The 20,096-nt window shown below is 46.6% G+C and overlaps 1 protein-coding gene across 1 annotated transcript in view; it reads left to right on the forward strand.

Moving 5' to 3' along the window:
• The first annotated feature begins 266 nt into the window (after nucleotides 1-266).
• The window catches only part of Lonrf2 (LON peptidase N-terminal domain and ring finger 2), a 34,791-nt gene continuing 14,961 nt past the window's right edge, over nucleotides 267-20,096 (forward strand). Inside the window, exons 1-4 of the mRNA XM_051152751.1 lie at nucleotides 267-944; nucleotides 14,011-14,129; nucleotides 17,329-17,451; nucleotides 19,665-19,820. Coding sequence (XP_051008708.1) covers nucleotides 281-944; nucleotides 14,011-14,129; nucleotides 17,329-17,451; nucleotides 19,665-19,820 — 1,062 coding nt within the window. The 5' untranslated portion in view covers nucleotides 267-280. The remainder of the gene's footprint in view (nucleotides 945-14,010; nucleotides 14,130-17,328; nucleotides 17,452-19,664; nucleotides 19,821-20,096) is intronic.

Raw genomic sequence — 20,096 nt, forward strand, 5'->3', positions numbered from 1 at the left:
CGGGGGCTGCCCTCCGGGAGCTGGAAAAGGTTCAGTCAGGACGCCGGCGCTGAGAGGGGGGTCGCCACGCTTCCACGGCCACTTGGCTGACGTGAGCCACTGGGGCGCGCACGGCGCCTCGCGTGAGCCGGGGCTGGGCCGCATGCGCTGCGCCGCGCCTCCTCCGGGCCCTTCCAGCGTGGTCACCGCGGCTCGGAGCGCCCAGATCCGCTGACGCGCGTGGCTGAAGGCGAAGGCGGAGGTCGCGCTCCTGCAGCCGAGCATCACCCAGCTCCACGCGATGAGCCCCGAGCCGGCGCCCCAGGCTCCCGACCCGCAGGGCGTGCGCTGCAGCCTCGAGGAGCCCTCGGCTGAGCGCCTGGGGCAGGGCGCCGCGGCCTTCCTCGCCGGCGACTACGAGGAGGCGGCCGAGCTCTTCCGCTCGCTGCTGGCCGGCCTGGCGCAGCCGGAGCGCGGCCTGTGCCTGCAGCTGGGGGACGCGCTGGCCCGCGCCGGCCGCCTGCCCGAGGCCATCGGCGCGTTCCGGGGCGCCGCGCTGCTCGGCCCCCTGCAGCCGGAGGAGCTGGCCGAGCTGGCGAGCGGCCTGGCGCGCGCTCTGGGCCTGCGCGAGAAACGGCCTCCTGCGGTGGCCAGGCCCGGCTGCGCATCTGGGGCCCCGATGGTGGCCGTGGCGCCCCGCGACCTGCTGGGCTGTCCCCGCTGCGGGCGGCTGCTCTACAAGCCGGTGACGCTGGCCAGCGGGCTCACGGTGTGCAAGCGCTGCGTGGAGCTGGTGCCGGCGCGCGCGCAGGCCCGGCGCGTGAACGTGGTGCTGAGCGGGCTGCTGGAGAGGTGCTTCCCCGCCGAGTGTCGCTTGCGCAGGCTGGCGTGCCAGGCGCGGGGACTGCAGCACCAGCAGCAGCCCGAGGCCGCGCTGCTCAGGTGCCAGCAGGCCCTGGACATGGGTGAGTCAGCCTCGACGGTGGTGACCACGGGGCTGGGTGGGGGCCGGTTGCATTTTAATTTCAAGGGCAGTAAGGGGTACAAGGTGCACAGCCTCACCCTGCAGGTGCATCGTGCGGTGTCTTTTCCAAGATTCTGCTGTGTGAGGTATAGCAGTGTTAGCCAAAGACCTGTAATGTAAGCTGTGTAACTTGAATAAATTTTCTAGTACATATGGTAAGTAGGGTGACAAGAAGCAAGTAATATTTTATTTTAACAGTCTTTTCCACTCTGTATCCAAAATACTATTTACACGTCTTCAGTATTTAAAAGATCAGTCTTTTACTTTATTTTGCCCATTGCGTTTTTGCATTCTCTGCGCTCCCCAGTTCAAGCATGCCTGTACCATTTGAAATACTTGGCCTGTGTTTAGATGTTAAAGCAGATGAGAACTGTCCGTGCAAATTATCTCCCTGGAAATTTGTTTGGTAGTATCTGTGTATTAAAAGACTGGTTTCTAACAATTTCAAAGAGGTCCATATACATGGGCACCTGAGGACTGTACAAGAGTTGTAAGACATCAACTGAGTCCCTTCTGGAGCTGGAGGGATGGCTCACTGCTTAAGAGCACTTGATGAGGACCAGAGTTCCGTTCCCAGCATTTCAATGGGGGAATTACAACCAGAAAGTAACTGCAGTTCCGGCGGAATCTGGCGCCTCTTCTGACCGCCGTAGTCATAGCGCACATAAACCCATGTAGGCAAAGCACTCCTGCGCATAAATTAAAAGTGGGAAAAAAGTCCAGTAAGAGCAGAATGGGAGAGGATACTCTCATGCCTTCATGGAGTGCCACAGGAGACCACAAACCAGCTGCAGTTACAGACTGCAGCACGAGGAATGACACACACACACACACACACACACACACACACGGTGCGAATGAAAGCAGCTAGACTTGTCAGGCCTGCTAGAACTGGTCTGTCTGTAATCCCAGCCACTGGGAGCACGAGGTAGGAGAATAGCAACTTCGCCATCTGCCCAGGCTATAGTGAGCTCAAAACCTGCCTCGTAATGAAAAAGACGGGGTGGGGCCTATAGCCCAGTGGGGAGGGGGCTATGTCTGATGATCATGTGTCATTCAGTATTTGGTACCACCACTACAAAAGAAAGAAAAATGAAAAAGAAGAGAAGAAACAGCCACCAGACACAAAAGCATGTTTACTGTGATTCCACTTGTTTGAAGGTGAGCAGGCAAAACTCTACAGGGTGTTAGAAGTCAGGGTGAAGTCATTTTTTGGTGAGAAAGGGGACTATTGGTTGTGAGAAAGCTTGGGAGAGACCTGTGCAATTTATTTCTTGGCTTTGGGGATGGAGAATACATATATGTTAGCTTTCTGATAGTTTCATAAACTATATAGCTCTGTCTTAAGCATGTATTATGTATGTTTGTACTTTAGAATTCAGTTTTCAGTCCTTTCATTTGGCAACTTATATTGAATATATCCCATATTGATGTCCTATTCAAACAGTAGAAAAGAAAATCAGATTCCCTAGTTTCAAAATCTATAAATGAAAAAGGAGAGTGCAGTTGTAGCTCAGTGGTAGTGACTAATTACCATCCGTGAGGCCATGAGTTCAAGTCCCAGCGCTGCACAAGGAAACACACCCAGACCTACACACACTTAGACACATTCATGCACACACACGTTTGCACATACCACATACATGCCTGCGTACACACCACACACGTGCACACAAACACACATACATGCACGCATGGACACTATTAAGTTTCATGATGTATTAGCTCAAATTAGAGGCTTCGGTACAGTAAGGAAAGCCATAAATGTTTGGAATTAGCAAGTTTGTGCTTGTACCAACCGTTAGCAGTGTGTCCCAAATGCTTCTCTCTCTTGGTTCTTTCCATAGACAAGGTAAAATTCGCCCAGTCACTTGGAGCCTTTGTGAGTAATCTTCACCAACAAGTTATGAATGTAATTAAATACATATGTCAAAGAGAACAGATGTGAATGAAAAGATAGTGAACTCGGCAGATAATTGGTCACACACACACAAAAGATGGATAATCTAGGATTGTCTGAATTTAGAAGTTAATTAGATGGCGGGGGGGGGGGGGGGGGTTGGGCGGCGGAACTAGACCTGCATGCATCAGATGTTAGGATGAAAAAAAATGCCAGAAACAAGTTGTTGGTCAGGGGTTTTGTCAATTAGGAGAACACCCCGTCAGACTGGTCTGTGGACAAGCCTGTGGGACATACTTCTAATTGATAATTGATGTGGACAGAGGCAGCTCACTGTCGACAGTGCTAGCCCTGGGGAGGTGGCTCACCGTGGGCAGTGCTAGCCCTGGGGAGGTGGCTCACTGTGGACAGTGCTAGCCCTGGGGAGGTGGCTCACCGTGGGCAGTGCTAGCCCTGGGGAGGTGGCTCACCGTGGGCAGTGCTAGCCCTGGGGAGGTGGCTCACCGTAGGCAGTGCTAGCCCTGGGGAGGTGGCTCACCGTGGGCAGTGCTAGCCCTGGGGAGGTGGCTCACCATGGGCAGTGCTAGCCCTGGGGAGGTGGCTCACCGTGGGCAGTGCTAGCCCTGGGGAGGTGGCTCACCGTGGGCAGTGCTAGCCCTGGGGAGGTGGCTCACCGGAGGCATGTAAGAAAGAAAACAGAGCAAGCCAGTAACCACCATCCCTCTTACTTGAGTTCCTGCCTTAACTTCTCTCAATGGACTGGACCTGGGATACATAAGCCCAATAAACTGTTTCCCCCATAAGCTGCCTTTGGTGATGGTCTTTATCACAGCAACAGACAGGAAACTAAGACACAAATTTATAGACTGTTTCCATACTGGACCGTAGAGAGACAGAGATCAAACAGAGCAAACAAAGGATATGGGACACAGATGAAAGTTCTGATGTCTATGAAGTTGGACCCCCAGGTGAAGAGTGAAGAGAAAGAGAACAATAAATATTTAAGGGGGGAAAAGCCAAGATATTCCCATAGCTGGTGAAAAACTGTGACTCATCGAATCACGAATCAAGATTTCCCAAAAAAAGAAGGAAAAAATCTGAAAGCAGTTAGGGAAGAGAGTGGGCGTGTGTCCTTGAAGGAGTCACAATAAGACTGACAGCCAACTCTCGCACAAAGTTAATGAAGCCCAGAAGCCAGTGGAATAACATTTTTGGATTGCTGGGAAAAATTAAAATAAAACAAAGAATTTTTAAAAAGCCTGTCTGGAAGTTGTTTTCCAACTGAAAATACCTTTCATAAGTGAAAGAGAAGTCAAGACTCTTGAGGCCAAAGCTATGGGTAACCCGGAAGGGCTTGATTGAAACCAGAGCTGTGCTTCATCACATCCCAAGGGAAAGGCTTCGTGGAAGAAAAATGACCCATGTAAAAGGACCAAGGAAGGAGTGAAGTCTAGAGATTTAACCCTACAAATTAAAGTGACCTCTCAAAAAAAAAAAATGATGTTTTGTGGCATTTATAACTCTTACCAAAGCAGAACATTGAGCAGAGAGCCCAGGTGAGCAATAAATAGTGTGTGGTGAATTTGTTGCCTTGGGTGTGGCAAAAGCATGAGAAATATACTGGTAATTTTGTATAATGTATTCAATTGAACAACTAGCAAAAAGATAAAAAGGTAAAATTTAGTTAGGCGAGACAGAGGCAGGCTTATCTCTGTGAGTTCGAGGCCAGCTTGGTCTACAAAGTGAGTCCAGGACAGCCTTGGTCTACAAAGTGAGTCCAGGACAGCCTTGTCTCAAAAAACTAACAAACAAATAAACAAACAAAAAAGGGAAATTCAAAAAGTTCTAGTGAAATAACAACTATTTGGTCCATCCAAAAGATGGAGGAATAAGGGATCTCTGAGATGGCTCAGCAGGTGAAGACATCAGCCTGCGTGGGGGGAGAAGGGTCTGAAGCCAGGCGCACATAAAAGAAAACAACTAACTGCACAACTTCCACAAGCTCTACAGCAAGGCGGTCCCCTGCCCAGTCACGCACACGCACGCATGCACACACACACACACACATGCGCACGCACACACACATACACACACACATGCACACATGCATGCACGCACACACATGCATACACACATACACACATGCAGACGCACATACACATGCACACATGCATGCACACACACAAACACACACTTAGTAAAAATATTAAAAGTGGAGAGCATAGTAACAGGGAACAAACGAGACACCATTTATTTTACGTTGAATGTAGGTGAGCTGACTATTCCGCTAAGGTGCTGACAGGCTGGATTAAATGAAGCATGGCTATATGGTGTTAACACGTCAGAAACGGGGTTGGGTTGATAAGAAATGGCATATAGACTGACACAAAGAGCCCTGATGTGACAAAATTAGCATAGTGAAATGAAAGGCAGAGAGACTGAGAGGGATGGAGAGGGTTAGGATGTAGGATCTGGCTCCTTAGGAGCAAAGCAGTGCTCCCGAGTGCCAAGAATGTGAGTACACACACCATGAATGCAAGGTGACAGCACTAAGGGGAGATGCTGAGCAAAACCCCTAGTCATGGGTAAAACAGGGATGGAAGCATAGATAGGAATATAGTTTGGAATAAGACACTTTGGCATTTTTATCTCGTAAGTGTTACCACATAGATTACCTGCAGACCAAATCACCTGTTCGAATTCACAGGACCAGGAGCCTGTTGCTATGTAGGCCAACTCCTGGGTTAGACTATAAGATAAATGCAGCAGACACTAAAGGGTTGAACTAAGCAGCAGTGTTTTGGAGCCAGTGTGCTGCACAAAATGCTTGTCATACCAAGGCCAGCAAGTCTGTGAACTCCTGGCCGTGTTCCAAGATGCTAAAAAGTTAAGAGCAGAAATTAGTGACAAAAAACAAACAAACAAACAAAAAACATTGTCCAGTGCTTCTAACATGCAAAGCTGTCAAAAGCCAAACAAATGATCACATTTAACCAAACGATAGCCCTGGAGGCTGGCACATCTCAGGTAGAGGTTAAGTTTTGTTTAACGTTTGCAAACCAACTCACATTTACAGGAAGAAAAAATAGAAATATTGTGGCTCATCTTAAAAACATCATAGGGAATGAGGAATAAAAAGGAATTTAAGAAATTTGTTAAGAAACGCCCCCAAAAACCTATGAAGCCATCACAGGCTTGATGTAAAAACTGAGTCTTCCTTTGGTGAAGAACTGAGTGTCTTCCTAAGGAAGAAGTGACAAAGGTCACTACGTCTGCTATCCAGCATTAAATCTAAGATGCCGGCCAGTGCAGTGAGGGGAAAATAAAAAGATGGTAGGATTGGAAATGTTTTAGCTCTCCATACCTGAAGGTGCCTTGTCAGCATGCCACAGTGGAACTATCAGAAATTCCAGGTGAGTTACCAAGCTTGTCCAGCATAAGGTCAGTATGGAAAGATCACTGGTGACTAGAACCTTAACGAAGAAACAAAAACTTAAGACTGTAAGCAGCACATTCCTTGGAAGCCTGAAATAGCCAAAGGTATTACATCATCTGCTAGTGACACCCAGCATGGTGGTCACGCTTACGGGGGATCTGTCAAATGGGATCTCACACACGGGAACGTCTTCCGTCCTGAGAATGACCCGGGTGGTGACGGCAGGTGGACCTAGTCAGTCAGCAGCCTCTGAGGAGGGTTGCCTTCGCTTTTGCGGTTCCCAGGGACCTCAACACAAGCTGTACTGCTTTACACACACAAGACCACGGTTCTCTTCTCTGCTTGCCATGCGCCTTTGACAGCACTTACAGCAGGGCGGCAGCAGCCACTCTGGGAAAGCTGGAGGATCGTCTCCGATAGACTTGAAATACAGAACATACATCCTTCCGTCCGTCTCACAGGCAGCGTGTCAGGAGGTCCTTGACGGCCCTTCTGACTTAGGGTCAGTTACTTGGCAGGTACGCACATACAGCTTCTGCCGTATGCTCCCCACACAAAAGGAGTAAATGTTGCTTTTCCGCTTCTGTTGATTTTTTTAGTGATTTGTGGACAGTCTCCCTTGGTTCCATTAGTTTAAGTCTTACCGCTTAGAGAACGGTTTGACTCACCTGATGTCTACCTGAGACGCGAGTCTCATTAATTTTGGACTGCAGGAAAAGCAGCCTTCGGAATGCGAGGAGTAAACCCAAATGCTTTGTTCGAAAAGAAGGATTTGAAAGAACAGAAGGGTGACCTTAACCCAGCCAACCTCAAGACGAGGTCAGCATATGACTGGCCCGGCAGAGGAGTGATGAGCAGTGGCGAAAACGAACCTCAAATTCAGATCTTTTTTTTTTTTTTTTTTGCTTTTTCAAGACAGGGTTTCTCTGTGTAGCCTTGGCTGTCCTGGACTCACTTTGTAGACCAGGCTGGCTTCGAACTCACAGCGATCCGCCTGCCTCTGCCTCCCGAGTGCTGGGATTAAAGGCGTGCGCCACCACGCCCGGCCCCAGATCTTGCATCTAAGGTCGGATAATTTGTCATGAAGCTTCGTGTTCTGGTTGCATCTGCATAAGCCGCTACAGCTGCTCCGTAAAGAAATAGAACTGCTTAACCAGCCAGGCTGGGTCACCACCCAGTCCTGGAACGGACAAGAACGTGAAGAAAAAACACAAAAGACAAGTAGCATCCGGAGTGAGTCAGTGAAATTAAACACAACAGTTTATAACCAACTGTAAAACAATAGAAAATAGATGATTTTATACAGGGAAATACAAATGATCAAAACTGGCCCAGGAACAAGTAAAAGGCTGGTGTGGATGAGTAATCTGAAAGAACCTGTAGTGTTGCTGAGGGGTTGTTTTCTGCCAGCAAGGCACTGAGACTTGCAAGGCTTGGTTTTATCTCAGACCCTCGGCCACAGGAACATTTCCATCTCCTCTTATGAGATAAGCTGTGTGGACCAATCTCACACACATGTGTGGATGAGAAACCCTGACCAAATGCCTTAGTATTCAAGTCTGGCAACCTGATTAAGAATATGAGGATATCCATCTTACACCCGTCGGAATGGCTAAGATCAAAACTCAGGTGACAGCACGTGCTGGTGAGGATGTGGAGAAAGGGGCACACTCCTCATTGCTGGTGGGAGTGCAAACTTGTGCAACCACTTTGGAAATCAATCTGGTGCTTTCTCAGAAAATTGGGAATAGTGCTACCTCAAGACCCAGCTATGCCACTTCTGGGCATAGACCCAAAAGATGCTCCACCACACAACAAGGACATTTGCTCAACTATGTGCATAGCAGCCTTACTCGTAATAGCCAGAATCTGAAAACAACCTAGTGTCCCTGAACCAAAGAATGGAGAAAGAAACTGTGGTACATTTACACAACAGAATACTACTTAGCTATTAAAGACGGGGAAATCTTGAAATTTGCAGGCAAATGGATGGAACTAGAAAAGATCATGAGTGAGGTAACCCAAATCCAGAAAGACACACATGGTATATACTCACTTACGAATGCGTATTAGCCCAGCGAGGGATCGGGACAGATACTGGGACTCGCAGCTGGGCTCTGGGCGAAGCACTGGGAGTTCTATGGAAGAATGTAGGTATGGAATGACCCACAGGGGTCAGGAGCTCCACAGGGAGACCATCAAGGCCAGCAGATCTGAACCCAGGGGGACCTGCACAAACTGATACACCAACCAAGGACAGTGCGTGCAGAGAACCTAGACCCCCTGTTCACATATAGTGATGGACAGCTCATTCTCCATGCTTGTGGGGAGAATGGAAACTGCCTACGACATGAACTCTGGTGCCTGTGATTTGACAACTGCCCCCTTGGCAAGGTGACCTCGCAGGCACACAGGCAGAGGATGCAGACTATCCTGAAGAGACCTGATAGGTCAGACAGTGGGGGAGGAGGTTCCCCCTACCCATGTCAGAGTTCTAGGGAAGGGGAATAGGGTGGAAGAGGGAGGGAGGGAATGGGAAGAGAAGAGGAAGAGGATAACATCTGGATGTAATGTAAATTATAATAAATAAAAAGGAATATGAATATAATTCAATGTTAGACAAGTTACTTAGCATAATCCACCAGAACAGGTTTAGGAAGACACGGTGCTTTCATCTCTCAGATCCTGCAACAACTTCCTGGAACATGGTGCCCTTGGGTATAAAGGCTTGGTAGTAATCTCATACTAACTTTGGCAGTATGTTCTAATCTTCTGGTTTCTCATTTCTCTGGCTCGTTCTGTCTTCACCTGTGTCTAGTTTCTTCTCCCTCTGCAACCTGTCTCTGTATAACTGTCCTAGTAAAGTTACCTCCCTACCTGGCCCCTCTGCACTGCTCTTAGGTAGCCTCTCTTTCCTGTCCTCATGAGAGCTGGGCGTGTCCTATCTCTGACTCATTCGGTCAAATCTTTCTCTGATTTGTCACTTTGTCTGCCCCTCAATTAGAGGTCACTTTCAAATATGGCTGCTTCCTCCTGTAAACTAACCTTACCTTCATTGTTCGGGGTTAAATGTGTGTACTAAGGGTGTGTCTGTATTTCAGCTATATCATACTGGAATCCAGGGCGTGTCTGCCTTCCAGGCAGATCACATAAACCTAGAAGGCCTTTGGATGTGATCTCTTGCCAGAGCAGCCATGTTGCTGGATTAAATTTTTTCTACAGATGAGATTCTTTTTCTTGGCCCTGGTCTTGAGCTTGGGGTGAAATCAGGGGCAGAGTGTGCTTTCCTTGGCTGTTTGACCCTACACAGGATTTGGTGAGATGTTGTGCTCGGGGACTGGTTGGTTTTGGTAGGTTTTCAATCGCGGAAGTGAGCGCAGACCTTTCGCCCTACGTTCCCCTTTTTTGCTTATTATTAATAAACCAGGGGTTGGGAAAGTAGGTGACCTTATCAGACTACTTCATTTTGGTTGGATGCATGAAAATCCTTAGGGCGCCCTTGGCCTTTAATATCAGGGTGTGGTTAGAAGGTGCAGGCATCTGGCTCTGTAGCTAGGCGCTGGTACTCCTGTAAGCAACTGATTAAAAGTCTGGTTAGAAATCTTTGGATCTGTTGTTGTGAAAAATAGACAAGGAGTTTATGAGGCAGGGTGTGGTTAGTAGGAATAAGAAAAGGAGGAGAAGGCGGTTAAGAAGGGTAGTGTTCAGTTTCATAGTGAACTGCCAGTGGCACTCTGGTGAGAGGCATCAAGCTGTTCTTTACAGTTCTCTGGAGATCTGTCTGGAGCTGTCTGATTTTTTTTTTCTTTTACTATACCAGAGTGGGTAACATAGAAGCAACAATCCTCCCCGAGGAAGAGGCAAAGGCCACTTGTCTCTGCTGTTAGTAAATCAAATCCTTGCTAGTTTTACAGCACTGTGGCAGCGAATGAGTCTGTGTGGCCTTGGAGGCTAAGGATGGACTGAGAGGAAATTGACGGTCACTAGCTAGGGAAGTGGTCAGTCCGCCGCTCCAGCAGCGACAGCAGTGGTTGTAACCAAGACTGCAAGAAATGATAGGATCTGAACACTCCTTCGTCATACCATGCTGCTACAAGCCCTGTGATGGGAACCAGCAATGGCTCTTCACTGGGTACCACGCCCAGTTTTTGAAAAAGGAGCACCAGGGCACAAGGCCACCCAGCAGTTGGCAGTAGTAAACTTCAATGCTGCAAAGGTTCAGGGCATTGTGGACCTTTGGACATAAGCAGCAGGGTTAGAGAGTCTAGTAGTCCAATGGGCGAGGCTATGAATAGGTCATGAGATTGACCTGGGCGGGATGCGCACGAGCATCCTCCAAAGCGGTCAGACAAAGTGCTAATGGCTGACATGTGGAGGTTAAAGTCTGAAACCAGAGACAGAGTGACCCTGAGGACAGAGAGGTGGGATCGAAGCTGTCCAGGAGGGATGATGTTAGGAGGGTAAGGACGTTTGAGGAGTGTTAGAGCACTTCTGTCTGCACCCAGGAACTGAGAGAGTGGGGTGTGTGCCCCCTGTGTTTTGATCATGCCTGATGAGCGTCTGTGACAAATGCTATATAGCAAAGCATTGACTACCATCTCCCACTTGGGGTACCGTGAGTTGGTAATTGAGGAGGCTGAGAATCAAAAGGAGCTGAGTCGGGGAACAGGAAGATCAGAAAGCAGGCGTGGCGCAGAGGTAGAGAAAGCTTGGACACAGGGAATCTCTTTCCATGTCCCCTGTCGCTCGCAGCATTTGTGAAGGTCCTGAATACTATTGGATCTAGGGTGCCATTAGGCGGCCATTTGGATTGATTGTGTAAGGGGTACTGTCGCCAAATGTAAAGGCAAAAGTGAACAAGAGCCATTCAGGGTGTAGAGGCTGGAGGTTTTCTAAAAGCCATCCCAAGGGGGGATGAGAAGGTATGGGAGACACTGTTCCCATGGACACGGGAGGCGTGGGGACGGAAAACGTCACTGCAGCCTGTAGACAGTATGAAGTTAGGAAGGACATTAGTGAAGCTGGAGGGGAGCCGGGGGCGGATGTGATCATATTTCACTGTATACATGTGTGAAATTCTCAAGAACAAGGAAAAATTGTGTGTGTGTGTGTGTGTGTGTGTGTGTGTGTGTGTGTGTGTGTGTGTGTTAAAAACCCATACACTTGGGGCTGGAGAGATAGCTCAGAGGTTAAGCACACTCCATGCTCTTGCAGAGGACTTGGATTTGATTTCTGGAACTCATACAGCAGCTCACAACCACCTGTAATGTCAGTTCCAGAGGTTTCCAGGTCCTGGCCTCAGAGGGCACCAAGCATGCCTGTGGTGCAAGCGAGGCATCCACCCACATATACAAAAGTTAAAGAAAGTCACACACTTGCTTATGAGTTCTGTCAGCTCCTTTCAATTTGTATGTACATCTTCAAAGACGGAACACATAAGATCTCATTATGGTTCATGACTAACAGGGGGACATTTCTACTTGCTGTTGATGATGGAAGCATTTGAACCATAAGGGAAGTGTTCTCCTTACACCAGAGAATTCCATAGTAGACGTGCATTACTCATGAGAGACTACACAGGCACAGGCGCAGAACTTGCCAAAGTCCAAATTGTTGAACCGATATGTTTTATTGGGGTTACTTACAGGAGCAGAAATGGCTTGGACAGGTGCTTCACCCAAGCCCATCCCAGGATGAGTGATGACTCCTAAAAGCTGGACATTTGGGGTATACTGTCCAACTTGAAGGCAGCTCAGCAGGTTGAGTGTTCTTTCCTGGTGGCTCAGTTGGTCTACACCTCTTCAAGCCCCGCTGGTTCCTGCTTTTTCCAGGCTGCTTGACTTACCTCCTTTGCAGCCTGGCTTGTCTGAGAGTCCTCCTTGCAGCTTGGCTCCCAACAGTCTTTATTGTTTATTATTGAGAGGGAGGGTCTTAGTGAATCTGGTCAGTTTCAGGAACTTCCTGAAGCTATTTTGTGTTGTTTACTTTCTGTCTCAAAAAGGTTAATTATAGGCTGTTTCGACCACGTTTCAGTGAGAGACATTTATGGTTAAGCTTTGGTTTGTATCGGTTTTTAAAAACTTGTGAATACAAGTGCCTGTGTAATAGTCTCATTTCCTTTTTCTCCCTCAAAGCCTAAAATATTTGTTGTCAAGCTTTTTAGAAATCTCTGCTGACTGCTGTGGTACGCTTTTGTCTACAGTGACTCCTGCTCCCTGCCGTGCCTCTCAATGCCAGATATCCATAACACATTCCTTTCTGTAGCTTTCTATGCCTTAAGTCCTATCGCACATTATTTTTTCCCTGCACATTCTCTTGCTTATTTACATAAGCTTAATAAACAGGAAGCATTGTAAAGGATGGGTGTGAGCCCAGGACCCCCAAGACCAAGTTCTCAGTACAGAGGAAGGACAAAGGGCAGGGATAAGGGATGGAGATGGAAGACAGAGGATGAAGGAGAGGGGAAAGGAACAAAGGAGAGGGGGAGGGGCATTTGGGAGGCTGTGCTGGGTGGGGCCACAAATACTGCCTCTGGGTAGAGAGGAGACAGACGTGGCCCACAGGCAAATGGCAGTTTATAAAGGTAAAGGGGGAAACCCTGTGTTAGGATGAGGTGCTAAATTTTGATTGGTCACGTTAATTAGGTGACCAAAGGGCGCTTTTGATTGTTGGACTTTTAATGCTTTGATAGCTGGACCTTGGTGGTCAGCCTCAAGAGGAGCAAGGGCCCAAACATGGGACTAGACCTTGGTGACTAAAAGGCAAGGCCTGCCAGAGCCATGTTTGCGGTGCTCAGGCTTGGCGGAGCCCTTCCTTACGTATGTGCTCATGTGTGTGCACAAGGAGGGGCATGTGCATGCGGAGACCAGACGTTGGTGTCAGGTGCTTTCCTCAAACTCTCCACTTTATCTTAAGTCGAGGTCTTTTACTGAACCTGTGGCTCCACTTCGGCTGGGTGACCAACGACACTGCCTTCGTTTGCCTCCACAGCAACATGACTGCAGGCATGTTCCTCTGCTCCCGCCTTTTTCTTTTTTCTTGGGTGCTGGGATCCAAGCTGAGGTCTCCATGCCTGTGTGGGGCCATGTCCCTGTCCCTTTTCCATTAGTCTTTAAAGCTTGGGCTTCTTAGTGTGTTTCCTAAGAGACATATTTCATATGTCCCTTTAAAAATACCTAATTATATAGCATGGCTTTCTGTGGTCCAAAATAGTTGGGTCTAGAAGTGTTTCAGGTTTTAAAGACTTATCTTTTTCCTTTTTTTTAAATTTGAGTGTCTTCCATTTCTAATTTTAAAATCCAAAGTCTGAAATGCCCCTAAACCTCAAGCTCAGATTTGAAAACATTTGGATTTGGATTATTGGTTTAAGGAAGTACTGATCTGTTATTGGAAATTGAGCCAGTGTGCTTAAAGGAACAGCTAATATTAGCTTGTTTTTCTTGGTTTCTGTTTTCCTCAAACTCTGGGTTATTCTCATTTAACTAGTGAATACTACATATGACCACTGGGGGGTGCTGTTTCATATTTGTCTTTGTGCTTATTTTCTAACTTAATATTTTAAAATTAACTTATTTATTCACTTTACACCCTGATCATAGCTAACTTAATGTGTTTAATGACTGACAACAATGTATTTTAAGTGCAGCCATTTGTATTTCTCCTGTCTGTCAGCCCCTGATGACAGCTCATTATTGCTGCTGAGAGCAGAGTTGTATTTAACCATGAAGAACTATGAACAAGCCCTGCAGGATGCCGACACAGTTTGTCAGAGGGAGCCTCTACTGACCAAGGTGACGTATGTTTACCCATTGGCCTTGGTGAGTGTGTGTGTGTGTGTGTGTGTGTGTGTGTGTGTGTGTGTGTGTGAGAGTGTGTGTGTGTGTGTGTGTGTGTGTGTGAATGTGCGTGTGTGTGCGCATGTGCACACTCACATGCATGCGCCATTGCATTCACCTATACAGGTACATGTAGAGGCCAGAGGTCAACACTGGGATGTCTTCCTCAATTGCTCTTCCACCTTATATTTGATGCAGGGTCTCTCACTGAACCTGGAGCTCGCTCATTAACTAGATTGGCTCATCAGTGAACCCCTGGGGTCCTCCTGTCTCTGCCTCCCAGAATGCCACGCTCCCAGCTGCTTTCATATGGGTAGCTGGAGTTAGAGCTGAAGTCCTCATGCGTGTGCAGCGAGTGCTTTGCCACACTAAGACATCTCCCCAGCCCTGGGTTACGGTGCTTCTATTCTTAAGTTAGTGCGACTGTGGTTAGGCGCCTGCAGACAATGTGTATTTTCCCTATTTTATGGTTGTCTAAACCAGCAACTATTTCATTCTGAACCAGTATGACTTAAGAGACCAAGTTCACTCCTGGACTTAGGTAATGTTTGAATAGTGATGCGCTTTACTCTTGGTGCATACCATATTTAGCTCAATGGTTTGCAGTCAGCACAGTTCTCAGAATCTGTATTCAAGATGCCTGGGAGCAAAATGTATTTGGGGTTTTGAATATGTTCATATTTTGAGGACAGTTGCACATATAATGATACAGCTCAGCTACTGTAAGCACAGACTTTATGCTTTATATAGAGCTAACATAAGTAATTAATTTCTTTATACAGCATAATACAGTATTTTTAAATTTTGTGCATGAAACAAACCTTTATGGTGTGGAATTTCCTGCTTGTGACTTGAGGCCCGTGCTGAAAATGCTTTGCATTTGGGGACTTTCCAGTGTCAGAGTCCAGGGTTAGAAATGTCCATCCTGCATAAATAAGGTCAAAAGTTACATGAAATTAAACCCAAAGAACCAAAGAATAACAGCAAACTCAGCAGGGAAACTGACCTTAAAATGATAGTTATAAGTTTTGAGACTGAAAGTTGGTACAGAAGCAACAGGGTTAGTTACAGAGGAAGTGAAAACCCCAATCCAAGTAACAGAACAGAAAGGAAAAAATAGAAATTCAGTGAGACCATAAAATAATGTAACTTATGTTCAGTTGAAACCACAGGAAGGGAAGAGAGAAAACGGAGAGAGAGAGAAAGATTGAAAAGATAATGACTTTCAAATTTAGTGGGAAACATTAATTTCAGGTTCTTGAGATGAACGAGAAACAATGCAAAAACCTTAAATCACAATCAATCTGCTATATGAGCTGGCGTTATTAGGGAAATCTTGAATGTAGCAAGAAAGCATGGCGTGTGGGGAAATAGCAGGAAGTGATGGACCGAGGCCAGTGAACAGAAGAGCAGTGTGTTCAAAGTGGGGAGGGAAAGCACCAGCCAGCCTGCAAGGGGATCATGCAAAGGCCCGTGCATGGGGTCCACGAGAGATCCACATTAGATGGGCAGACTTAAGTAGCTGTAACAATGTATTATGAAAATGCAAGGTACACAGAAGTTAAGTGGCCATATTAGTCTCAAAGAGTTTCAGTAGAGATGTAAGGAATATTTAAGAGACAGAGGAAGGCGTCACCTCAACCTAATTGGCACTTGTAGAACAATGCATTTTAACTATAATATACATATCCTTCCTAATGCCTGTTAGATCCGGTGTGCATCAAACAGTACCAAGATTCAAAATATTGAAATCTCCTAATGAAGGTTTCCTCAAAACTATTTATGAAATCCTTATGTATCTGCAACTTATTTCTTAATCCTTCGGACAGAGGAGAAATCAAAAGGAACTACCAAACATTTAAAATTAATGATAAAGTATATTATACACTTAATTTTTAGATGTAGTTAAAACCACTCTTGAGGGAAATTTACATTATTATCGTCTCCTATTTAAGGCCAGAGGTCCAAAAATAGTAACCATTTGAAATTAACAATAAAATACATATACATTTAGTTTCTTAGATGTAGTTAAAGCCATTATTAGAGAGAAGTTTATATTATTATCATCTCCTATTTAAGGACAAAGGTCACAAATCTTTGTCCTTATGAAACTGGATTAAGAAGAACAAATCAAAACCAAGGTAAAGGGCTGGAGAGATGGCTCCGCTGGTAAGAATGTGTGCTGGTCTTCCAGAGGACTTGGGTTTGGCCTCATTGGGTGGCTCACAACTGCCTTCAGTTCCGGCTCCAAGGCATCCAACATCCTGCTCTGACATGTGGCACATACACACAAACACATAAATAAAAAATCAATCTTAAATAAAACCAAAGTGAACAAAAGGAAGGAAGGAAATTTAAGATTGACACTCAACCAATGGGACCAGAAACCACACGTTCTAAAAACAAGAATTTGGTGAGTAGGCCTTCACTGGACTTTGACATTCCTGAGTTTCAAAGGATAGTTAGAACAGAGATGAAAAAGTAAACATACGTTAGCAACATATAAGACTGTAAGATAAGAAGGTGTTGAGCTCAGCGTGTCTGAAGTGATCTTACCAGCCAGTAATAATTCACTGGGTTAAATGGTTAAGGATTTCAAGCAAGACCTTTACTAAGATATGGGAATGTAAGATAAATACCAAAAAGACACACCACTTCTTTAGTCCCTACACCATCTGGCCTCTGTGAGCGCCTACACCTGTGGCATGTGTGCATATACACACCCCAAAAACAGCGAGTGCTAGTATATATGAATTATAACTGTTTTACTTGTCATAATTTATATTTTGAATTCATATGGTGTATGCCTGCCTTGGATCTTTTTCCCAGATTGCTTTAGCTATTCGAGAGTTTTTGTAAGTTATATAAATTTCATAAATATAAGTAATAAAATTAGGCCGGTAAGATTCCATTTCTTTCTTAGCATGTCCTTCAAAACTTCTTTGGGCACAAACATCAGTTACAGTGATTCCTGCATCCTGGCTGTAGGTGTGTTTATTAAACAGTGGAGTTTGCCAGTTTTCAAGACAGGGAGATACTGTCTTTATACCCACCCAACCAGATTGTTCTAATACGTTTTCCAGAGCCGTTGTAGCCAGGCATACACGGTCCTGCTGGGCTTTAAGATGCATTCTTTGTCTTTGGGTAACTCCAGGGGCACCATATCAAGGCTCAGATCCTCTCCAGATTGGGAAGAAGTAAAGAGGTGTTGAAGGAGTTTATCTACTGCCTTGCTTTAAATCCCGAGTGTAACTCAGCGAAGAAAGAAACGCAGAAGGTGAGTTCTCACAAACCACTTCCTCCTTCCGGCTTTGTGTCATGCCAGCCGTCCTTGCCCGTAAAAGCAGCACATGCCCCTGATAGCGCACCAGCAACACAGCACCCACATGTACCACGTTTTATAGCTTCTTGGTAAGTGTGCACAGAGTGTCTGATGAGACAAGGTTCACACACCCCAGTTGTGGTAAGAGGTCGACCCGTGAGGCCAAGTTGCTGTACAAGGCTGTGGCGACAGTGTTCACCCTGGAGCTTGTGAAAGACCCAGTCAGAGGCACTGCGACGTGTGCAGCAGGTACAGTTTGCCTCTGCAGACTCACCTGTTCCATGTAACAAAGTGTCACCAGCGTGATGCAGAAGGGTACCCTTGCATCGTGCTCAGTGTAGGAATTCGTCCTGGCCAGAAGCCTGGGCAGTGCTCACCCCGTCTTTATGTAGCGTGTCCAGTGAGTGGGGGTTTTCCGTTCGCTTCCATCAGTGTTTCCTGTGTTAACACAGTTTAACTTAAGCAGGTACCAGTACGTCTGTGTTATAACTTCTGCCGGTTAGTACATTTTATTTTGTGGTGCAATAGAAGACAGGTCAGTTTTCCCTTCGAGGGTTGTGTGAAACCACTTTAGATACTTGGGAGCAGCTTGCTTTCTCCAAAACATCACTTTCTCACAGAAAACGGTCCCTAGGTTTCCTCTCTGGGCGCTTTTCTCGGGTACCCCGAGTTCTGTCTTCTCCATCTGGCAGCCCCACATCTTGAAGTTTTATCCCCCCCTGTGCTCACGTCAGGAGGAAGTGCGCGTGCATTTTACCTGTAAGACCATGCTGTCTGTCCCTGCTAGAAATGTAGTCGGCTAAAATGAGCAGGCACAGTTTTCACTGTGCTGCTGGCTGGTGTCTCCTGTGCCACCGTCAGATTTGCGACCTCCGTTGTCTCGGTAACGTCGAGTCATCGTGCTCGCTCAGCTGTTACCCTCACAGCCCCTTGTCTAAAAGCCTGTCTTCTCTCAGCTGCTGCCCACACCACTGTTGTCTGAGACTCAGACCAAATGAAGCACGGGGCGCTAAGGTCTCAGCACTTTCTGGATGCTCGTCTGCCTGGTACCACTTAAACCACAGAGTTACCATCACTCCACTGATATGCCTGTGACACAGCGGCCTGTCCCCCAAGGCTCTGCTTTATAAAGCTACACTGTGGGCCCTGGCATCCGAGGCTCCTCGGCTTGCTGTTTCAGAGCCCACTGAGGGCCACGCCCACATTGTCGCACAAAGAGCAGAGAGAATGAGTTTTAAAAAAACAAAAACCACAAACAAAACTTGTCTATGTTTTTAAGTTTTCGTTCATTCCTTTTAATTCTCATTGAGTCCTTGGATTCAGCTACATCTACATGGTTTGGCAGTCAGACTGCCTAGCTGGCACCCCCACCCCCCCAGTTATGGTGTGTGAATCTTGAGCCAGAGTTCTCTGGCCCACAAACAGAGCAGCCCTCTAGAAAATTCTCAGTCCTGCGGATGATAACAACTTAGGTTTTGTTTTATTTTATTTTATTTTTTCGAGACAGGATTTCTCTATGCAGCCTTGGCTGTCCTGGAATCACTCTGTAGACCAGGCTGGCTTCAAACTCATGGGGATCCGCCTGCCTCTGCCTCCTGAGTGCTGGGATTAAAGGCGTGTGCCACCACGCCAGCTTGATAACAGCTTAGGTTTAACCCGAGGTCCCTGCAGGCTCCTCACCTTTAACCTGTGACACTTTGGGTTTTATGCAGCCTGTGGGAACCAGGCAGAACACAGACGTGATGCTAGAATTTTATCATTGGTAAGACAGATGGAAAGGGGTTAGAATCTATGGTTCATAACACACTGTGCTTTCAAAATGTCTGAATTTTGGGCTGGAGAGATGGCTCAGAGGTTAAGAGCACAGGCTGCTCTTCTAGAGGTCCTGAATTCAATTCCCAGCAACCACATGGTGGCTCATAACCGTCTATAATGAGATCAGGTGTCCTCTTCTGGCTTGCAGGTGAACATGCAGGCAGAATACTGTATGCATAATAAATAAATCTTTTTTTTAATGTCTGAATTTTAAAAGATTGACTGTTGGAATATGACAACTGTCCTTTTCAGCTTTGGAGGACCTGTTTTGGCTCCAGAATTTTAAAACTTAACTAGAGACTTTCTCCTTTCAGAGTGTTTCAGAAAGTATTTTCTCTCTTGAAAATTTACAGGTAATATGCGAGGTGTTCTTTCCAGCTTCAGAAAATGAGCATCAAAACCCAACATCATCCACCCAAAGCGGAGCAAAGGCCCATTGTGATGCCCAGATGAGTCCCCAGGATCCTCTGGAAGGGGCTGGAAGTCACGCCCATGCAGGTGGCCCCGAGGTGTGGATTGTGGGTGTCTGCCACTGGCTGGCTTTACTGTGTTGGCAGTTCCTTGGGCACCATGGCATCACGTGGGCTAGATGTAAACGTTGGTTAAAACTCTTAATTGAACTCAGTGAGCTAATGGAACATTGCAGATGAGCCGCTCAACATCTCCACAGCTGCAGGAGATCTGACACTGTCTTATCTTGGAGAAAAGAAAGCACAGATTGGTCTGAGCATATGATATATAATTTATACATTGAGGCATATGCCATAGGTAGGAAGATTGCCCTG

The sequence above is a fragment of the Acomys russatus genome, chromosome 11 (genome assembly GCF_903995435.1).
Source record: "Acomys russatus chromosome 11, mAcoRus1.1, whole genome shotgun sequence".
NCBI classification, from domain to species: Eukaryota; Metazoa; Chordata; class Mammalia; order Rodentia; family Muridae; genus Acomys; species Acomys russatus.